Source organism: Condylostylus longicornis, unplaced genomic scaffold, assembly GCF_029603195.1.
Source record: "Condylostylus longicornis isolate FDR11 unplaced genomic scaffold, ASM2960319v2 ptg000031l, whole genome shotgun sequence".
Classification (NCBI taxonomy): Eukaryota; Metazoa; Arthropoda; class Insecta; order Diptera; family Dolichopodidae; genus Condylostylus; species Condylostylus longicornis.
Genome location: NW_026578000.1, coordinates 8,399,359 through 8,422,178, shown reverse-complemented (window position 1 = coordinate 8,422,178; position 22,820 = coordinate 8,399,359). Strand labels below are relative to the sequence as shown.

General features: G+C 24.1%; 3 protein-coding genes and 2 non-coding genes across 7 annotated transcripts in view; 2 read left to right on the top strand and 3 right to left on the bottom strand.

The window, feature by feature from the left end:
* The first annotated feature begins 487 nt into the window (after positions 1–487).
* On the top strand, positions 488–3,110 carry LOC129608467 (glia maturation factor beta). Its single transcript, XM_055519962.1, has 4 exons — positions 488–647; positions 823–916; positions 1,718–1,908; positions 1,971–3,110. Exons 1-4 carry the CDS (start codon positions 645–647, stop codon positions 2,100–2,102), a joined length of 420 nt encoding a protein of 139 aa, XP_055375937.1. The 5' UTR covers positions 488–644; the 3' UTR covers positions 2,103–3,110.
* Positions 3,111–4,356: 1,246 nt separating this feature from the next.
* LOC129608549 (glyceraldehyde-3-phosphate dehydrogenase) lies at positions 4,357–7,173 on the bottom strand. The gene is made up of 2 exons (XM_055520132.1): positions 7,083–7,173; positions 4,357–5,713 (listed from the first exon to the last, which is right to left on the bottom strand). Exon 2 carries the CDS (start codon positions 5,699–5,701, stop codon positions 4,703–4,705), a length of 999 nt encoding a protein of 332 aa, XP_055376107.1. The 5' UTR covers positions 5,702–5,713; positions 7,083–7,173; the 3' UTR covers positions 4,357–4,702.
* Positions 7,174–11,975: 4,802 nt separating this feature from the next.
* The window catches only part of LOC129608204 (6-phosphofructo-2-kinase/fructose-2,6-bisphosphatase-like), a 122,824-nt gene continuing 111,979 nt past the window's right edge, over positions 11,976–22,820 (bottom strand). Inside the window, exons 1-9 of one of the 3 annotated variants that reach the window (XM_055519561.1) lie at positions 20,336–21,016; positions 16,382–16,534; positions 15,091–15,170; positions 14,646–15,029; positions 14,400–14,534; positions 14,220–14,312; positions 13,917–14,151; positions 13,713–13,840; positions 11,979–13,217 (exon numbers count right to left, since the gene is read on the bottom strand). In XM_055519561.1, the coding sequence (XP_055375536.1) occupies positions 13,125–13,217; positions 13,713–13,840; positions 13,917–14,151; positions 14,220–14,312; positions 14,400–14,534; positions 14,646–15,029; positions 15,091–15,170; positions 16,382–16,534; positions 20,336–20,360 (1,326 nt within the window). In that variant the 5' untranslated portion in view covers positions 20,361–21,016 and the 3' untranslated portion in view covers positions 11,979–13,124. Of the gene's footprint in view, positions 13,218–13,712; positions 13,841–13,916; positions 14,152–14,219; positions 14,313–14,399; positions 14,535–14,645; positions 15,030–15,090; positions 15,171–16,381; positions 16,535–20,335; positions 21,017–22,820 lie in introns of those variants that run through there. The other 2 variants (XM_055519559.1, XM_055519560.1) reach the window with 2 other exon arrangements.
* Positions 15,266–15,337, bottom strand: Trnac-gca (transfer RNA cysteine (anticodon GCA)). The gene has a single exon. It is a non-coding gene; the product is annotated as a tRNA-Cys (tRNA).
* On the top strand, positions 16,054–16,125 carry Trnac-gca (transfer RNA cysteine (anticodon GCA)). The gene has a single exon. It is a non-coding gene; the product is annotated as a tRNA-Cys (tRNA).

Below are 22,820 nucleotides of genomic sequence, written 5' to 3'. Positions count from 1 at the left end.
TAGTTTTGTATTTTACCCTTGCCCATTTTTATTTTTTTTATAAAAAAATATCACTAAAACCTTTGATTATTTGAAGCACTTGACGTTGTATACTATAATTAACCGGTCGTATATCTCGCTGTTTTACTGGGCAAGTGAGAAGAAAGTGAATATTATATATTATCAAACTATCATATATTTGTATAATATAATTTTCGTTTTTTTCTAAAATATAGCAAAGTATACAAAGTTTATTCGCTTTGTTTTTTAAGGCGAATAATTTAAGGAAAAATACAAAATACCAATTGAAAAAAGAGTTCTCTTATTAGAAAAATGAAATATCTATTAGAAAAACGACACTACTAACAGTTTGGTATTAGAATTTTTCTAGATACTTTTTGTTATAATCGACACCACTATGTTGATAAGTACTACATTAAGGTTAGATTATTGTACTTAACGTCAACGAACCTACTGACAGCAATACGGTTCTAATAGATAACCATATGCAAACATAAAGTATTTGTGTTTAGTTTGTGGGTGTAGTGTATTATAGGGTTGAAAACGAGAATTAAAAATATAAAATTTTAATAAAATTAACTTAACAATATTGAAACATCCTGTTTTTATAAATCAAAGTAACATTCGAATTTCAATAAAATAAAATGGTAAGGAGTATACCTGATTATTGTTCTTAATAGTGCCGATAACAAATTTGTTTCTTGTCTTTGTTTCTAAAAGTGATTCATTAAAATCAGTGAACGTATTGAATTTTTTTAAAATTTAAGAATTAATTCCAAATTTAAAATTTTATATACATAATGTGTGTATCTTATTATTTAGGGTGAAAGTCAAATATGTGATATAAGTGATGAAGTTAAGGAAGAATTAAGAAAATTTCGATTCAGGAAAAGTACCAATAATTCAGCAATGATACGTAAGTGTGACATACATATATTTATGTGTTTATGTACATACATATGTATATAATAATAATAATATGTAGTTTTTTGTTAAATGAAAACTTCCCGTTTAGAAGTCTTACCAAACATGAAAGAATAATACTTGTTCATTCCTTCTTTTTGACGGAAAATATGACGGAATAGGTTATAATTGTAAGCAAGAAGTTTTCGTAATTTTTTTAAGATACTCTACGCAGTAAATACAACTAATACAGCATGATCAAATTGAATTTGAATATTACATTAAAAATATGATTTCCTAAATAATTAAAAACGAACGTCAAACAATTAAATTTTTGAACATTTAACTGCCAAGCATTATATTTTGTATTTCAAATTTACAGCTGAATATGTATGTACTTAAATCAATAAAACAAAAATATCTTAAGTAAAATTCTAGCTTTTAAAATTATATGACTCATAATGAACGTTGACTCGGTATAATTTTAATTCAACATTGTTTTGCAATACAATTTAACCTTTGTATGTATAGTATACATATGTATAGACAGACATAACATTATGTGAATACATATTGTTTTTTAGTATAACACTTGTAAATTAGTGGCTCACTTCAATAAAGGAGATCAAACGATTATATGTAAATTAATTGAGGTAAACTCTTTTTGGATATCCGTACGAACACTTAATTTACAATGTTCTGTGAATTTGAAATTTTATTTTATTACTGCTAAATATTTTCAATGATAATTTTATTTACATTCGAAGGTCTACATTATTAATTTGTATTAAAAAAAACTTTTTCTATATTATAGTCAAAGTTGATAGAGAGAAACAAAAAGTTATTCTTGATGAATTCCTTGATGATATATCGGTTGAAGAATTACAAGAGCAGCTTCCGGGACATCAACCAAGATTTGTAATTTATACATACAAGATGAAACATGATGATGACCGGATATCGTATCCAATGTGTTTCATATTTTATACACCAAGAGACAGCCAGGTAACTTTTACATATATTTTATTTGTGAAAGCAAAATATTTGAGCTATTAACTTTTTTTCAGATTGAGCTTCAAATGATGTACGCTTGCACTAAAACAACCCTGCAAAGGGAGATTGATTTAACACGGGTTTACGAAATTCGAGAATTAGATGAGCTTACAGAAGAATGGCTTAGAGAAAAACTTGGAAAGTAATTTGTGCAAAGTAAAAAAATATGTGTTCTTTTTAAAAATACTAATTGTACCAAATTTATTGAATTCTATACAAAAAACTGAAATTAGTTGGAATTAAAAAATAAGTTCTATCTACGTATATTATACCAATAAAACAATAAAAGCAATAATATTTTCATTAAAAAAATATTAATACCTGAATTAGGAAAATTTTTTACAACTTTTTTTATTAACGATTATTGATTACAAACTTATAAATGAAAATTTTATTGAAAAAGAAATTTATATTTCATACGAAACTTAAATTATATTAGTCATACAATATTAGAATTTAGAATATACATACAAATAAAAGTAATTGTTATATAAGAATTATTTGAGTATTTAACAAATTAAATGGAAAATTGCAATAGTTATACGGTTATAACAATTCCAAATTGATTTATTAAAATATCACAATTTCTATGAATTAAAAAAATCAAAAAGACAACCTCATTCCATTTTCTCTTTCGAAAATCCAAAAGAAAATCATTGCTATTTTAAGGTTTACACATCCCATTGACATACATACATACATAATATGTATATCTATTGTTTTTAGCAGTTCGTATGACGATTTCAAAACCAATTTTAATTATCCTTTCTATAACAATTTTTTAATCATTCCGCATTGTATGAAATTTGTTTAAAAACAAAAAAAGTAGAAACAAATATTGAAAATAATTGCTCATATCTTTTGTATAAAATAAAAAATGTATTATGTAGTACATTATGTGATTTTTAGCAACAAAGTTTATATTTTACAAACAATTAAAGTGTTTTACTAGATGTAATTCAATATTTTGATATTAGATAAGCATGTATTTTATTGAAGAATTAGTAAAAACAAAAAGTAGATTTAAAGATGAAACAAAAAATATGAAAAATGTTACATGACAGAAAAATGTTTATAAAATTACATACATATTTTAAATATGAACAATTTTATCTTAAAATTTGCATACATACATACGTATATTTAATTATGTGTCTGCCAAAAATTCACTTATTGTTTAATTTTTTTTATAGTTGAAAAGATAAAATAAAAGTATGTTTTTAAAATGCAATATGTAATTATGTAGTGTGTTTATTTTTATTGGATGGGGTAACATAATTTTATACAATTATTACAAGAAAACATAAAAGATTTTCGCCTTTAATTAAAACGAAAAAATACTTTACCTCTTCGAATTTATCCTCACTATTGAAGACGAATATGAACATAATCATATACAGTTCAAAGCAATGGTATATATACGATTATAATTGGAGTACACTCAAATCTGATTTATCAAATTTCAGTTCTAATTAGATGTTTATACAAAGCATGTTCGATAAATCAAAACTACAAAAGAAGCACGTGCGATTTTCGCAACATGCTTAAAGCTCTAAGGCATTTTTAAAGAATGTTTTTTAAATGTTGCAAAAATATTCCAAGTTTGAAAAATTCACATACAAAAATGTACATATATTAAAAATCTAAAAAAGTTAACTAATTAGTTCCAGGAGATCTGTAATGAAATAATACAAAAAAAAATTAAAATTTAAGCTAAAGCTTTAAGAGCATTTCGGATTTATCCAAAAAACCCCTACATGTATCTATTATGCAGAATACAATATTTAAAATAGAGAATCAAAATTGAGAGTAACACAAGCAATCATCAAATCCCACCAAAATTTATCAATCTCATATAGCATATACATTACAATTGCTTAACATGTTTTTGCTTAACCATTCCGATTTTAAATATTTTGTAATGGAAACATTGCCTCCAAATATTTTATAGAAGGGCTTGCAAAATAAGAATTCCTTTTTACTTCAAACACTTAAATTAGGATTCATTTATATCTTCAACATTATTTTTTTCTTAAACCTAGAACATAAAATTTTAAGACGACTTTTTACACATTTCTTTCATCAAAACTTATAAACTGTGTCCGATAATTTTCGCGACAGTTTCAATTCAAATTTAATTTTCAATAAGTTTAAAAATTTTATTTAAAATCATGTGTTCCTCCTTTTATATCTGAAGTCATTTGCTTATGAAAAATACCCTATACGTGCATCTTTATTACGCAGATCTTATCAAGACATAATACTTATGGATGCTTTTTATTTTTTAAACCTCCCTCAAGGTTTGGGTTTTAGGTTTAAAAAAAAATTCTTTTTTTTTTTAAATCTTTAAAAAATAAGTATAACATTTTTTGTTTTAAAAACAAAAAAAATAACAAAAAATATGTTTTGGTAACTTTTATTTTTTATAACTCATCTTAATATCTATTAATTATTAATTTATTGAAACTATTTATAATATTTTGTATATAATATATTGCGATCTTTGCAATATTTAATTTTGATTTATTAATAACTTATAAGTTAACAAAACATTGCTATATTCTTAAAAACAGATGTTATTTTTCTTAAAATATAACTTTTTTATTTTATTTGATATTATTTTGAATTGGTGGTGTGGGTGATTTTCAATTTATAAAATGTTATTTTAAATTATATTTCCATTATTTGTCAAATGTTGATGATGTTGTGCAAGTTTCGTTGCGCATTAATTATATATTATATAGATTTAATCTTTTGATTGCATGTATTTGATTAAATCAATGACACGATTTGAATAACCAAATTCGTTATCATACCATGAAATCAATTTGACAAAGTTATCGTTCAATGGAATACCAGCTTTAGCATCAAAGATTGATGAATGTGTATCACTGAGGAAATCTGTTGATACAACTTCTTCTTCAGTATAATCCAAAATACCTTTCAATGGACCAGCAGCAGCTTCTTTAACTTTTTGTTTAATGGCATCATATGATGCTGGTTTGCCCAAGCGAACTGTTAAATCAACTACTGATACGTTTGGTGTTGGTACACGGAATGCCATACCGGTTAATTTACCATTTAAAGCGGGAATAACTTTACCGACAGCCTTAGCAGCACCAGTTGCAGCTGGAATAATATTTTGACCAGCACCACGACCATCACGCCATAATTTTCCAGATGGACCATCAACAGTTTTTTGTGTGGCTGTTGTAGCATGAACAGTTGTCATTAAACCTTCAACTATTTCAAAGTTATCATGAATAACTTTAGCTAAAGGAGCTAAACAATTTGTTGTGCAACTTGCATTTGATACGACTGTCATTTTTGGGTCATAAGCATCTAAGTTTACACCGCAAACGAACATGGGTGCATCAGCTGATGGGGCAGAAATAATAACTTTCTTGGCACCACCTTTGAAGTGAGCTGAAGCTTTTTCAATTGTAGTGAAAACACCAGTTGATTCAACAACATATTCAGCACCAGCTGATTTCCAGTCAATAGTGGCAGGGTCACGTTCACAGAATACTTTGATTTTTTGACCATTGACAACTAAATGATCACCATCGGCAGCAACTGTGCCCTTGAAACGTCCATGGGTTGAATCATATTTGAACAAATAAACCATATATTCAACATTGATGAATGGATCATTTACTGCAACAACTTGGGCACCTTTGTCAATTGCGGCACGCAATACCAAACGACCAATACGGCCAAATCCATTAATACCAATTTTAGACATGTTTAAATAGTTCTAAAAAAAAAGAAAATAAAATTAAATATTGCAACAGTACAAAAAAAAGATAAACAAGATGGTATTTTAGTTTGTAACATAAAATTGTCTGATATTTGAATTTTCCTATAAGACCATATATTTCCTTTTTTAAATCAGACAGTTTTGGATATCGTACAATTAAATTAAAAAAAAAATTAAACAATTTTTATTTATGTAAACTCCAAACGATTTTTCAAGAAAAAAAAACTCAATACATAGCTCATTGAAACACATGCAAGACTCTCAAAGAGCAGAAATCTAAAATTCTGATAAGAGTGACCTTTATTTGACATTGTCATTAACCATTTATAGATAGGCATTCCGCTGTGATTAGTTAATAATATTTTTATTTAGTTAATAATTTTAGACTGACTTTAAATATTTCACAATTCAGTAGAAACTTACATAACAACTAAATATGAACTATTTTGGCCGGTTTATCTGACAAAAATATTTATGTACCGAAATGTTAACATTGTTATATATTTCATATAAAATATCGTAGCCAATCAAGGTGAATAGTGATCAGAAAAATATACATATCTAGATAGGTACATACATTCAATTTTTAAGTTTATAATTTCAAAGCATGCGCAATGAGTGCAATATAACTCTTTCTCTTTGATTTCAGAGATAGACTATGTACCTACCCTACATGAAAAAGAAATGTAAGGCTCAAAATGGCTTCTTTAAAAAACATTTTCAAGAATAAATCTTGAATTTTAACCACATTATTTGCATATTATACTTTTTACGCGAAATATTTTTCACTTATTAATAATTCGGGGTTTTTTCTTTCACCATTGTTAAAACGCAAATTAAATCATTTTTTTTAAAGCAAGGTTTCATTATGTATTTGCTGCTCCATCATAATTACATAGTTGAAACTTTTATTTAGATTCCTTTTTTAACACAAAATTTTCCTTTAATGTTTTTAATTCATATAAGAGATTTTTTTACTTTGAAATTTATTGAAAATTTCTACCCAATGTTGCAAGGTCGAAATAAGGTCAACGTCGTCATAAAATTTTATCTTCTCAAATAGCTATTAAAATTTTACGTGGATCAACAATTTGATTTGAAAACAAATGATAATTTAGGTTTTAAATCACTTTCTCATTAAATAATTTTTAAAATTTCATTTACAATATTTATTAATGATTACACAACTTTAAATAATTTTAGAACATTGCAATTCGGTTTTGATTTTTTGACAATAAGGGCGAAATTTATTTATCAATCCCTTAAGGCTTTTTGTTAAAATATTTTTTCTTTTTGAAAAATTTCAATATTAATTAATATGAAAATTATTTTTTCAATGCATTTATATTTTTATAAAAGTACTCACTTTTGTTTTTACTTTTTAAAATACAACTCAACACCTTCGCTTCAATAAGACGAATGACAGTCTTCTAATAATGTCGAAGTTAAAAAGTCTTTCGAACTACAAACAAAAAGTATTGCCAAATTACTGCAACATTAATTATTTATTAAAACAAACTAAAAATGCTAACATAGCTTTCAATAAAAAATCATTTTGAACTCAACTTTTCCAATTACTTTAAAATTTTACGAAAAGTATAATATTTGTATAATATTTTAAAGTGTGACATTAGTTAATTTTACACAAATCAGATCAATTTATACGAAATGTGTTGTAAACATACCATTTACGCAAATAATTGGATGAGACAACTTGGCAATAATTTCACTATGCAGAATGACCATGATCAAGGGCAGCAGATTTACACCGGCGAAACGAATAGATAAATAAAAATCATGTTCTATTTGGCTCTTTCTAACACATTATTATGTTATAAAAAATGGCATATGTATTTTCTGCAAAAAATATATGTTGATATGTGACTAAGATTTTCAATCTATGCAACATGCATTTTTGTTTCTGGCATGAAAAATTTAAAACTTGCCAACGTAACATAGTAGTAATGCTAAAATATTCGTTGCACTTTTTGTAGGAAGTTGTAGGAAAAATTCTTATTTGTGAATTTTGCTATTGATGATTTCACACAAATTGCAATATTGCACGTCTGTACAATTAATAATAATGTATAAAGGATTTCAGAAAAAAAATAGAATGTGTACAGCCTAAAATAACTATAAAAAAGATTTAACATTTAGGTTCAAAATTTAAGGTAATTTAAAAAAAAGTTCTTGATACTGTTATGTATTAATTTCGCTAAAACATTTATGTACAAAATAATAATTCTTTAGTACGAAATTGTTTTACATTTATTTTTTTCTTGACTTTTGTCAAAATTATATGTGCATGCATATAAATACTAATAATAACACATGTAAATATTATGTGCACCTACATTTTATAAAATTAAAAACTTAACAGTAAGTAAGTTTATGTTGTGATCCAAATAAAAAATAATATACCAAAAACATCTAATATTTCTTTGAGCATGCTCAACACTATTCGCGTGATGGTAATATAAAAATAAAGTTTTCTCAGGCGTATTGAGATTAATAGGTAATTATTATACAATTTCTGCAAATTTAAAAAAAAAACAAAAGCTCATATTAAACACAAAATACACTATGAATGTCGTGCATAATTTTAAAATTAAAAAATTGCTGACGCCGAGGTCAAGCAAATAAGACTTTCACTTTTTGGTTATAAATATTATTACGAGTGCTTTCATACATACATTCACAAGTATTTTATTTAAGAAACATTTAAGCAAGGGGAAATAAAAGTCATCGCATTGTAATTTTGCATGTTGTTTAAGGAAAGAATAACATTTTTCTTAAAATTTTTTACTAGCTATAAACTTTTAGAGAAAGTAAAACTATGTTTTTTGAGAAGTTTTTTGCTATTTCGTTAGAAATCTGCTCTAAAGTTCCATTCTTTTCTTGGTTAAAAAAATAATAACCTTGCAACTCCATAAAAGAAATTTAGGTATGACATTTTTATAATACAAATAAAAATATTTACAAACTTTTTCATAAATCAATGACACCAATCCCAGCAAGCGATTTTTATTACCCGAAAGAATAATTTGCGTCAATGTAAAGTATAAAGAGTGAGAAACAATGAAAAATTCTGAAAAGAACCGTAGGCAATTTGAGACCCCCGAGGAAAAGGAAAATTTTTCTTATGTTAGTTCATCTAGACGCATTACATACATATGTAATATATCATTGTATGTACATATATCATGATCAAATTCAAAAACAATATTTTTTTAAAGTTACTATGATTTATTTTAAGTTTTCTTAATAAAATTTTTTTCTGTACATGGTACAATGGTACAATGGTACTTGTTTTGTTTTTCAATCAATCATTTTTATGCTCTTACTATTTCTGTATTTCCTAATGTATATACATATAATGTAGATATTCACCACACTATCAATCTATGCGTAAATAATCGATATCAATAGACTTTGGGCATCTAGTAAAATGCAGATCTAACGTCGACTTATTTTATTCAGCAATACAAGTTCAATTGCTGAGCTAGTCAAGTCGACGTTGGATCTTCATTTTGGTAGATACCATCTGTTTAACATATGTTATTACATCTGCATATCTCCAAATATATGTATACCTTTGTATTGTATATACAATTTTTTAAAACTTATGTATGTATATTATGTATAAAACATTTGAATTTTGTATAATATTTTTATTAAAATGTAATTATGTGATGTAAATATAATTATTACTCTGCTTATTTTTTTTCATTTTTTTTAATTTTCAACGTATTTTTATTTTCTTAAATAATTAATCTTAAAAGCAAATCTTATAATAATTAAAATTAACTTCAATTTCAATCAATTTTAAAATAAATTTTTTATAAAAAATAAAGAAATGTAAACTTAATCAATTGTTAATAGAGAGAAAATTAATTAAATTTCAATGATAAGTAATTGAACAAGTTAAAAAAAATTTATTAATTCGATTCAATGATATGAAAATCACCTTGTGCTATTTGCGTTGCCGAATTCTATAATATCTAGGATTCAGCGAATGCATTCTTTAATTCAACCATTAACTCGACACAATAGTAGTAATAATGAAAATAACAATAATAGTAATAATTATAGTTAACAATAATGATAATAAATTTTAAATAACATAAACTTTTAAAAGTTTTACTAGCAATATTTCATATTATTTTAATTTGATATACAATATGTGGCAATACAAAAATTCAAATAACCTAATTTATAAGTAATTATCAAATTAAATTAAAAAAAAATTAAAATTCAATTGTTGTAAGAAGAAATCAAATTTCAAACTTTAATTTTTAAAAATTTAAAATTAAATTACAGGTTTACTACCGTTTTTTGCGATATGTATGTACTAATTATATATTCATGCATGTTCATCTTTTTCCATTTAAAAATTGTTCTTGAATAAAATCATTGAAAAGATCGAGACAGACAGATATATATGTATAAGGTATACAAGTTTTTATTTAAAATTTATAATAATAGCGTAGCCACTAATTCCATCCCATTTTATAAACAAACATTTTAAATTTGGTTTTATAGCACATTAGCAAATATAAATGTGCAGAAGATGTAGGAAAAAGTGTAAGAGATTTTTATTGCATGCAGACTTGCACAAGTAGTAAATCAGCTCCTTTTTATGTGATTTTCTTTGAATAGCGTTCATATTTTTTAGTGGCCTGTGTAATGGAACTTTGTTTAATTTTTTTTATTATTCGAAGAACTGCTATTTTCAAAATTTTCATTATCTAACAGTTTGTGCTTTGTGCATTTTTAGAATATTTTATTTTACTCTTTATGAAATTTCAAAATTAAAATTATAAATTGAATATATGTAATCATATACTATTTCTAGGACTACTTAATTACAATTAATTACATATATGATGTAATTTTAAAATTTTTGTATGGATTTTTTATTTTATCTATATACACGTAAATATTTATGTATATATATAATGTATATTTTATACTATTTAAGTAGAAGGCATTACGCAAAAAATTATAAAAAAAAGTTATTTTTAAAACTAAATTATTTATTTATTAAATATTATTAAATAATACAATTAAAAAATGCAATTTGATTTTCGATTTCTTTGTAATGTACAATTAATAATAATATTAAAATAAAATAAATCTATTAATATACATATATTTTTAAAAAAATAAAATAATTAAAATTAATGCAGAATAGTATTTAAATATAAAATTAAAATAAATTTTAAAAATCAGTTTACATTTTTCTTACATCTTATTTTAACACATCAAAACAGAAATTTCGATATTAAAAATTTTATAAATGGTATTAGTAAATAATAACTTTTATCTCATACAATGTAAACTAATTTTTTAAAAGAGATTACATAATTAATTGAGAAATCTATTGAAATATAATTACAGTTTTTTTTTTAAATTTATAAAAGAAGTTTTCTATTCATGTTATTTTGAAATTAATATTTCAACATTTTATAAATTGTTTTCCTTTAATTTCATTTATGTAATTTTAAATTTGTACCCGAAATATTATTCTTAACATTTTTCATAACTTACAGTCAATCTAGCATTTGATTGTTTATTTTAGATTTGTTTCGTTATTTTTTTTTATAATTTAATTTTGCAAAAATTAATGAAAAAATTCGTTGAAAACATTTTCTTTATTATTAACTTACAAAGTTCTATTTAATAAATAGCTCTTTAAGATATTTGAACACATAACGAATGAAAAGTTTGTGCATTTATTTACAGGCATAATAAATTTATTCTAATTAGTGTAACTATTCATTAATAATATCAAATATAAACAATATGTGAAACATAAGTATAAGTAATGTGAATGTTAATTAATATTATAAAATTTTACTGATAAAATAAAAAATAAAATTTTTTTCTTACATATTTCAACAATTTTACGTATTCAGGTGTTAAAATTTTATTTAAATATTACTATATAATTTATTCTTTTATTATTTTGAGAAATGTAAAAAAAAAAAACTTTTTTCTTTTAATCTGAATAAAAACTAATTATATAATTTAATGTTATTAATTTTAATAAAACTTTAAATTGTTTAATAATCGAAATTGGCAAAAATTTAAAGTATCAATTTAATCAAATTTAAAGTATAAAGTTTAAAATTGAAATTTTAAGAAATTTTAAGATTTTTGTTTAACGATTTTAGATCTTGTAAATTTGAAATTCATCAATTTAACAATAACGATTAAACCAAAATTAAATAAATATCGAATTAAATATAAAATCTATAGAGCAATGAAAAAAATTAAACCATAATATGCCGTAATTAAACCATAAATATTTTAATGAAAAAAATAATTTATGCAAAATTAATAATAAAAGAACAAGCTCAAAAAGTTAAGAAATTTTGATTTTTGTTTAATGTAATTTAAAATATTGAAATGCATAATAAAAATTAAATTATGATTCTCTTTTTCTTTTTTTTCTTACAACTAAATTTTTAAATATTTTTATTTTAAAAATTTGATTTAATTTTGGATAATAAAAATTTTATTGCAATTTTATTATTGGGTTCTCTAATATTTTTCTATTTTATTTACTTAAGGTCCTCAAATACAAGTTAATTACAATCCGACTTGTAATGTGAATTGCGAAAATATAAAAAATATTAATTTCAAAAAATAAACTAAACATGAATAGATTTTTTTCTTTTTGTCTTACAACTATTTTTTTTTAAATTTTTTAGAAAACTTTGACTCGTTTTGTTTTCAATTTAAGTTTAATTAAATTTATTTTTTAATTTTCATATATAATCGAATAAAAAAATTTGTGTTTTTTTGATATTATTAAAAATTTTAAATTTACAAGTTATTTTTAGTTTAATCTTAATATTAAATTGCAATTTCACGATTCAATGCAAAACAAAATAAAGAATTTATTGAAAATATGTTTTGTTCGCCATATTTTTATTTTTTTTGGATTAAAATTAAACTTTCAATTGTTTTACATGGAAATGTGAGCAAAAATTACATTTTCATATAAAATTTATAATTACTTAGACGTTAGCTTGTGAAAAAAAATATAAAAAAAAATTAAAAATTTTATATTTAAAATAAATTAAATAAAACTTAATCATATCTAAATTGGTTAGTATAAAATAAGAGAATACAGATGAAATTGTGATGAACGTCAATAATTTTTATAAAACATAATTTTTTAATATTGCTTCTTTTTGGATAGAAAATCAAATAAAGTACGGTACACAAAAGCTAATAATGTTCAATCATTACGTTCAATTTTGTAAAAATTTAAAAATTTTAATTTTATACGATTGTAATAGAATTTTTTTTTTTTCAATTAAAATTTTTATATCTTAATTTATTGCTGATAGTCTTATATTGTGTTTGGCTGCTTTTTTTGTCAATTTCTTCGATTAATTCAGTTTATTAGAGCCGGTTGAGGTAATAATGTATCAAAATGTTTAGGTACAGTTGTCAATGCATCGGTACTTGTACGTTCAACATTGCAATTCTAAAATAAAAAAAAATAAATATTTATCTTTAATGTAGAAATATAATTTTTTGCCTTGTAAATATAATCAAAAACATGTGCGACTGAATATATGATTTATTTTATGGTGTTCAATAATAAATGCAACAAAAAAAAGATAAATGTAGTTTTGAATCAAGATTAAGTTTACCATTTATCAGTTTTTGATAAATAATTTTATAATGTGCAATAAATTTTTAATGTCAGCAATAAAGATTGATTTTATAATAGACGTTATTTATTTTTCGATCAAATTGACAAAATAAATTACATTTAATATTGATTTTAAGACCGATAATCAAATAATTTTCTATGAATTTATTTCTATGAACTTAATTGAATGTAGGCATATGCAATGCGAATAACATGTTGTAAAAATTATGGTTTCAATGATAATAAAACTATTTTTTTTAGTTTTTGTTTTGAGTAAAAAAGTAAATTTACATAAACCTAAAATCACAAAAGCCCATAACTTACTTGAGGTTTATTTCTATAAGTATCAACACATTCAACTTTTAATGGGATTTTTTCGACTTCAAAATTATAACCATTTGTGCGTACAACAAGTAATGTGTGTAATGGAACATTTATATATGGCACTTGTTCTAAAAATAGGTAATTTTAATAAAATAAATAAAGAAAAAGAAATTCGCTAAAGTAATGAATGTTCTTAAAATTTACCTGGTTTTGTTCCATGGAAATAGGCCATGATACATCTAAGAACGGCTTGATGCGACACAACCAATACTTGAGTTTTTGTTAATAGAGCTTGTATAACGCTATCGATTCTTTGTAACAGATCTAAATATGATTCTCCATGTGGATAACGATATTTAAATTTGTCCTGATCACGCCATGCAAATTCTTGTGGAAAACGTTCTTGTATCTCCTCATAAGTTAAGCCTTCACAGATACCCTAAAAAAACAAAAAAAAGTTTAATTATTATTTTTTCATATTAGAAAATGTGTTTTATTTTTGCTTACAGCATTAATTTCATTTAAATCATTAACTGCAGTTTTAGCACCAGGAATATCTTTAACAGTCTGATGTGTTCTTTTGAATTCCGATGTCCAAATCTAAAACAATAAAATTGTAATTGTTAAACGCGAATTTTTTTAATTTTTATTTATTTTTTTTTGTGTATATTTGCATAATTATCTAACCAATTTTGGTCCTGGAAGTTTTAATTGGTTTTCTCTAAACAACCGTGTTAGAAATTCAGCATATTTCCAACCACGAGGTGATAGATCAGCATCACCGCCAATTCTTCCAAGGACATTGAATTCGGATTCACCATGCTACATACAATATTAAAGAATATTCTTGTAATAGTTATTTATTAAAAAATTTTAAGATTATTTCTTTCATAATATTAAATTAACGTTTCTCTTTACTTTTTTAATACTTACACGACTAAAATAAAATATCTGTTCTCTAATAACTGGATGTGATAAAACACCTAAAATTAATGTCTGTAAAGAACCTTGAACACCGCGTGCTGTTACTGAATGCATATAAATATTTTCTGAATTATTAACGGTAATCATTGGACTTTCAAGTGGGGTGCATTTTTCATATTTGGAAGAGCATTGATTTAATTTATCTGTGAAGAATTTCGACCAATTAACATTTTTATCTATTTTCTCATAAAAACTGATCATTTCGGCCATATTTGTTTTGATATTTTCATCATCGCAATCAAATTCAACAATTAAATGATGGTAAATGCGTTCTAAGGTAAAGGCAGTTACAAATTGACGTGTTTGACGTGTTAAATGTATTCCATCAATAATCTAAAATTTGTATTATTTAAACATTTTTATTAAAAATTTTGTTTTTTGTTTTTATACTTACAGCAACGTTATTTCCAGCTTCAAACCATTCTACAATTTCTTTCAATGTTTCTGGGGTGGCATTAGTTTCAACAGCAAATACTGTAAATAAAAGTAATAAATTTGTCAAATGTTAAGTTTTTTATTAATATGCAGATACTAAAAAATGTTATGCTATAGTTTGTGTAAAATATATAAGGGGACACCCGGGTTTGAACCGGGGACCTCTCGATCTGCAGTCGAATGCTCTACCACTGAGCTATATCCCCCAACAACACTAAATGTATTTCCACATAATTTGAATAAGACAAGAATAATAATATGAGTGAGTAAAGCTTCAAAATTATAAAATTTTTTTATTAACAGTGAAATCAAATTATTTCGAACCTATCGTGTTTATTACAATTATGTACATAAACAGTTTTTGGTACACAACAATATTTGATTGATTTTGTTTCCTTACGTTATGTATGATTATTTTTTGAGGAAATATATTCTTGCATGGTCTAATATTTGTTAAAAATAGGGGGGGGGGGGGGGGGGGGGGCTTGTACTAAAAGTTTTGAAAAATAAGCATTAACTCAGTGAACGAGATTTAAAGGGACTTGAAGTGAAATATGAGTTCATGCGAGTTTGGAGAACAATAACTTTGCATAAGATATTGTAAAATTAAGAAAAAGTAGTCTTGAATTCATAATTAATCGAATTTGTAATAGTTACGGAAGTTGCACTGTAATTTTATCTTTTCCAACGGTATTGATAATGGTATAATAACATGATCTTACTCTTCAAATAAAAATTTTTTTGAGTATGTGAAATAGGTTTTGTTTTTGAAAATTTGATTATGTCACCAAATATTGAAATGAAAGACTTGTGAGTGCGTGGGCAAAAAATTTGTTCAGATAAAAATTGAATACAAAGAAAATTTCTTTTTAAAAAAAAAAAAATTCTTTTAGTATGGCATTTTTTGAATAGTATTTTAAAAGGGGGTATAGCTCAGTGGTAGAGCATTCGACTGCAGATCGAGAGGTCCCCGGTTCAAACCCGGGTGCCCCCTTTGTGGTAACCACCTTTTTTTATATTTATTTTAAAAATATTTGTATTTCGATTACAATTTTCTCAATTAAAAAAAATTAAAATATTTGCTTAAAGCAAAATATTGGCAATATTCTTCAAGTTAACAAGGTTTATTATGTGGAACCGTATTTAATTTAAATTTAAACAATAAAATTGATAAAGGCTAGATAAAAGTGATTAAAAAATATGTATTTTAGGGATTTAGGGATTTGTTACCTTTTTTGTAAGATTTTTACCTTTTGCCATTTCACCTTTCCAATTTAAAAGACGTGCAACTTTGTGTGCCGCAAATGATTTCCCCCGACATGGCAAACCAACAATTGTAACTACCAATGGCGCACGTAATGGGCATGGGGCCACTTTTGGGTATACCGGGATCGAGTTCATATCTGTAAAACAAAATTTATTATAAATTTTTAATGAAATTTGATAAAGTTTAAATTCATTTTAATTAATTAGGGCAAATTTTAAGATCTAGAAAAATTCTAACATAGATATTTTTAAGTCGTGTTTCATGTGAAATCAAGATGAAGGTATACAAAAATATCCTGGTCTTTCCCAAGAGAAAAACAAAATTAAAATTGTCAGGTTTATGGTTGCAGGACAGTATAAAAATAAACTTTTTTTTTTATTTTCTTGTTTTTTTGTTTTTTATACATTAAAAAAGGCTTGATATGCTGAAAGAGTTAAAAGAAAGAAGTGTTATACCTAAAATTCAAGATTTTTTAATGTGGCCGTATCTGTCATGTTTGCCGTCTATTGCCGTCATTTGTAGCATACAAGTAAAATTCCTTGAGAATACATACTTGTATTTAGTTGTCAATAAATATTACTTTTTACTCCAAACATTTATCAAATTATGGTTGTCAAAGACAGCAAAGCTCCAATTTAAATTTATTTTTAAAATATACGTTGAATCTTAACAAAATTATTGTGCATTTGTAAAAGTATCGGTTGAAAACAATTGGTTTTCTATTGCTCCATCTAACAGCAATTTAGGATTCCGTACTGAATGACATATGTACATATACAAAAAAATCCTTAATATGTAGAAATTCTTTAAGGAGTTTGGCCCTCCTATATATAAAAAAAACATCCACAATTTTCAAAAACAATGAAAATTATATTTTTTTCCCCTTATTATTTATTTTCTTTTTCGTTAATTCACAACGATTTTCGCGCGCTAGTAATCATGAAAACAATAATAAAATATTGCGTGTACATAATGTACCTATGTATACTTCTATGTAAATATATATTTTATACAGAAAATCGTTATATGAACATAAAGTATATATTAAAAAAGTACTTCAAATCATCAGACACGTGGGCCCTTTCAAAAACATTTTAGGTATTTGGGTATAATTTATGTTTATAACAAAAACAATCATTTAATATGTATATGAATATGTGTTTAAATTTACTTATGTATTTATGTATTATTTTCATGCGAATGTAAGTATAACACGCTTATGCATACATAAAATGTTTATTTTGATAACTTCAGCAAAACTTCAATTTTATCATTGAGGAAGGTCAAAAATAACCAAATATATATGTACCTACATTATGTAAATCAATTTACGTTTCAATGTATAAAATATAACACAAAACTATGTACATTCATATATATATTTACTTTGATAAAATCGATGTTTATATACATACGGTGGAATAGTGGTATGAGAGTTTGATTCGAAATGAAATTTACTAATTTTTGTGAGTTAAGAATGTTTATAAAAAGGTAGCTACTGAGCGCAAATCACAATTGTCGCAATTAAAATTTTATTGATTTGGGATTATCGCAGCATTAGACTACCGGAGTCTATCAACACTTTTCATTATATTTCTTTTATTAGCTTAATCGTTTTATAAAGCTGAAAAAATTCGTCATGAGAATATTGAAAACGTTAAACTTTCTTTGAACTTGCCTTTAATTGTTTTTATAGAAGAAAACTGGAAATTTTTTTTTTTGAAAATGATTTGGGAACAGATCTAGATTTTAATTTTTTTTATGTACAAGTAAAACAGTAAGACATACAGTCAAAAAAAATCTATCGACATTTTCCAAATTTCTTATTTTGCTTATTGAACCATTTAAGATATTTATTAAAGCTTTTATTTAGAGTAATTCCTAAAAATTATATAAGATACACTCTAAAGTAACATAAATATGTTTACTTTAAAGGTGTATGTTAAATAATAAAATTTCTGCTAGGTTTCTTTTATACTTAAAAAATTTATCTATAACAATATGAAATTTTATAATAATTTCAATTGAATATTTAAATATCACAAAAAATATTGCTAATTTTAGAATAACGTACTTAGTTTTCTTCTTTTATCCAAGCAACATATTGTAGTATTTAGAATTTAACCTTGAAGTAACCTTATTTTTATAAATATTTCTTATATTAAAATTAGTAGGAAAATTTTAAGTAATTTTTATTGATATGGCAACATTGGATATAACGAAATTTTTTTTTATCAAAAAAACATTTAATAAATGTTATCATTAACCCGATTTTATCGGTGATTAAAATTACCTGAGTAACTTATTTATGCAAGTGTGTATATAATATAAACTCTTGCATAAAAAACTCCTACTTGCATAGTTCTTATGCATAAAAATTTTGTATATACAGATAGTAATAAAGCAAGAAACTCTAATTCGAAATTTTTTGAAACAAACTAGGACAATGTTGTTTATTTTGCCATACACTCAAATTAATAAAATAAAAGTTATAAATCAAAACATAAGAATATTTTATAAATTTTATTAAAAACTTTTCAAGAAAATTAAATAAAATATTACATGTTTAAGTACCCCCCTAACTAAATGTCTTTAAGAATGTTATCAAAAACATTCAAAAATACACAAGTATTTTAAGTGTATTGTTACGACTCTTTACTAATTTATGTTGGTATACATATATATGTACGCATATAAAAAGTTTTTAAGCAACGTGATATACGTATAAGTATTTTAAAAATTATATAAAACAAAAATAGTTTTGTTATACAATCCTTTCGAAGACAAGTATGACATCAGCAACTTACTAGCCTGTGGTGAAAGTTATTTTACTACATATTTATATTTATATATGTACGCAATTTTGAGGACATTAAAACATAGATTATTTTGGAAATTACTCTAAAAGGTTAGTGATTAGGTTGTATTCTATACATAATTAATTAAGAAAATAATAAATTTGTACTTAATTACTAAAAATACATTAATTACATTTAATCTCAGTATTAATAATTTTTAATTAAAAGTTATTTTTATTGTATTTCAGTGCAGTAACTATATACATGTTCAAAGAAATACTTCGTTGTTATAAAATTTATCACTTTATTTGCATTCTCGATACTTCGAAGCACTTTAAAAATTTGTATGGACTTAAGTTTTATGAAAATATGATTGATAGCAATAGAATAAAACGGTAGAAATATGGCATGTTAATAAATTTTTTTTCAAATGGTAAGAATACAGTGTCAAGTTAGCTGAACGCGTGGAACCCAATGACTGAAGTCATCGAAAGATAATGTTTCTTATGCTAATTATTCCCAAAGGTCTGACATATACGTCACAAACATCGCCTTTGGATATAAGAATAAAACTTTTTCGTTCAACATTATGTGTACATTATTACATTTTCATATTTTAAAAATAAAAAAAAGTTACTGATTTATAAAATAGTTTTTGCAAAATTTTTATAACAAATTTTTATTTTAAATCTTTTTAACTATTTAAAGCGGCTTAACGTAAGTATTATGAGTTAAATCCAATTACCTTATATATTTATTTAGAATATTTTAGTACCTTAGATTAATAATTAAAATCTACAGTACTTATGTAGGTAACTACAATAAAAAGTTGAAAAATGTGACAAAAAAAGGAAAACCAGTTACACTTGTTTCATTTTATGCTCAAAAGGCATATTAATTTGCTTTTTATATACATAGGTTTTATTTTAAGTTCAATAATTATTTTTTTTAATAGGAACATTCATTTTATATTATAAACAACAAAAGATTATTACGTCGACAAAAAAGTAAGTATTTGGCGCGTGTACGCATTACAATTAAAATTTAAAAATAGTATAGCGCTTAAATCAACAAAAATTAATAAAAAATTAAGAAATAATTATTTTATTAGATTATTGCCAACATTTCTCATTAATTACCTATTGGAGTAGGTTGTGAGCACATATAAAAAAATGAATTTTTAAAAATTCTTTAAAAAACATTTCCATTCTATTTTACAGATGACATTGTGATTCTTAGACATTTTTATTTTTAAAATAATTTTAATTATTTCTCTTTAATTTTTTGTTTTAAATATTATAAATAGATAATGAATCACACTTTTTATTTTCATTTCATTCTTTTTCAAAATTATAAAAATTTTCTTCTCACTAAATTTGTTATAGCAATTTAGAATAACATAAATTTCTGACAATTTACATATTTTAACAAATTTTTAATGTCAATTTTCACTTTTACTTTATTTATGTATAAATAATGTAATTATTTTGTAAGTATGTCATAAAATCACAAAAGATGGGGCTGATAGTTATATTACAATTTATTTATTTTATTCAAACAAAACACAACAAAGAAGATAGTGTCAAGGCAGGTGATTAACCCCAACAATTTGTGTTGCAACAAGAAACAAAAAAATAAAATAAAACTTTTCTAATTTTATTTAAACTATTTTTAGATTTTTTTCTTTTTTTATTCTTTTTAATGAAATTTCCAATTTATTTTTAAATATTTTAATTAATTAATTTAAATACAGTAATTTTTTTTTTAATATTTTTTAAAAATATTTATGTGAGGAATTTTTTGTTTTAATTTGGAGAGTAAAAATTTTCACACCACACATTCAGTCTAATACGCAATCTATACTAAACTAGAAAGTCAATTCGCTCGTTTTATTCAACAAAAATATTCAAAAAAGTTTACTACACAACAAAAAAACAAAAATAACACAAAAACAGCAAAAAAGCAACAAAACATTAAAATTTTTTTTTTATATTTTTGTTTCGCAATTTATTTCGACAATACCATCAACTTTTGTACATACTTATACGAGTATACATGTATATATGATAAATTATACAACACAACTCAATATTGAGCGAACATATGTTTATGGAGACTAGAGAGATTTGCTTAAAAAAATTATGAAGGTGAAGACAAAAAGTTATAAAATATTATACAAAAAAAAAAATTATTTTTATTAACAATGGATTTTGAGCTTTTTCCAAAAGTTTATTAAAAAAAATGCAATTTTAATTGAAAATATTTAAAAAATTAATTTTATAATTTAAAAATTAAAAAGTTGGTGTTCGTGCGCGCGTGTACTTTAAATCAAGGAAAAAAAAACAAAAATAAAGCTGGGTGAACAAAAGCATACAATCATACATAGTAAATAATCGATATCGAATCCAATAAGAACCGGGAAAAGCAAAAAAAGCGCGGGCTAATAAAAACAATAAGAAAGCACTTTTCTTTATTTCTTCTCTCTCTGCCTCACTTCCCCCTTCTCTATCATCCTCTTTTCTTTATCTGCTGTTCTTTTCTCTAAATTCACTTAATTTTTATTTAAGATGAACAACTTTTAACACAAAAATACAGACTTTTAAAGAAGAAAGCAAAAATTAAAGTAAAGTAAAACACAAGTAAATTTACCTATGTTAGATAGTGTTCAGTACGAAAATTTTAATACCACAAAGGAAAAAAAAAAGACTGCAAATGAAATCCACATGAAAACTCAAAATAACAAAACAAAAGGTAAAAGAAAAATAAAAACGGAAACAGAAAAATCAAAATTATAAGAACAAAAAAAAAGTTATGGTGGGTCATGTTTTCACTCTCATTAAAAGCAACATAACTACTGCTACAATTAAACTACAAAACTGCGAATGAACTAAGGGTGTAGTATATATTGAAAGGGAAAACAAAACAAATGTATATGTTTATGAATCAGTATATGTATACGAAATAGAGTAGCCAACCAAATATATTTACAGCCCACAAACATTGCTTTTTCAATAGAGAGAATACATGAAGTAAGATGAGTTGAGTTTTGCTCAACTTATGAAATATTATGTTTCTTATGTCAGCTTATGTTTGTAGCGTGCAAGCGGTAATATAATTCAGCTACGTAATCTAAAACCGCGAATAACCTTACATTATAAGTATTTTACAAAATATTTCGTATTTTGTTTTTAAATGTTTTTTAAAATTGTAAAATGTCGGGACTACACAACACAGTGAATTGAATGCGACTTAAATTTTATACATTTCTAGAAAAAGCCAAATGAATACGGAATATTATTCTCCTTACTTACTTTAATTACGATGAGAGAATATGAGCTAAACTCTCTTAGTCGTAATTCATTTATATTGAAAATAACGCCTAAAAAATAATTTTTTTTTTTTTGAAATTTTTAAAATTTTCAAGTGATAAAATGTATAACAAACATTATTATTATAAATAATGCAAGGTAGGTAAGGACTGATATTGTTGACTAACTTCAATGCCAAATTCTAAGAAATACAGCCAAAGAAAAAATAAATACGGAAAACATAAGTTTTTATTACCTCTACAAAAACAAATTTAGTGAGTTTGCGCAATAATTAGTTTATCCTTTTTCGCTCTAA

What these genes read in the sequence shown, in the direction of transcription:
- LOC129608467 (XM_055519962.1), top strand. An exon ending in CAATAATTCAGCAATGATAC is followed by an intron (nt 917 to 1,717) that starts GTAAGTGTGACA and finishes TCTATATTATAG; the next exon opens with TCAAAGTTGATAGAGAGAAA. An exon ending in ATACACCAAGAGACAGCCAG is followed by an intron (nt 1,909 to 1,970) that starts GTAACTTTTACA and finishes ACTTTTTTTCAG; the next exon opens with ATTGAGCTTCAAATGATGTA.
- LOC129608549 (XM_055520132.1), bottom strand. Translation starts at nt 5,701, where the DNA reads ATGTCTAAAATTGGTATTAATGGATTTGGCCGTATTGGTCGTTTGGTA.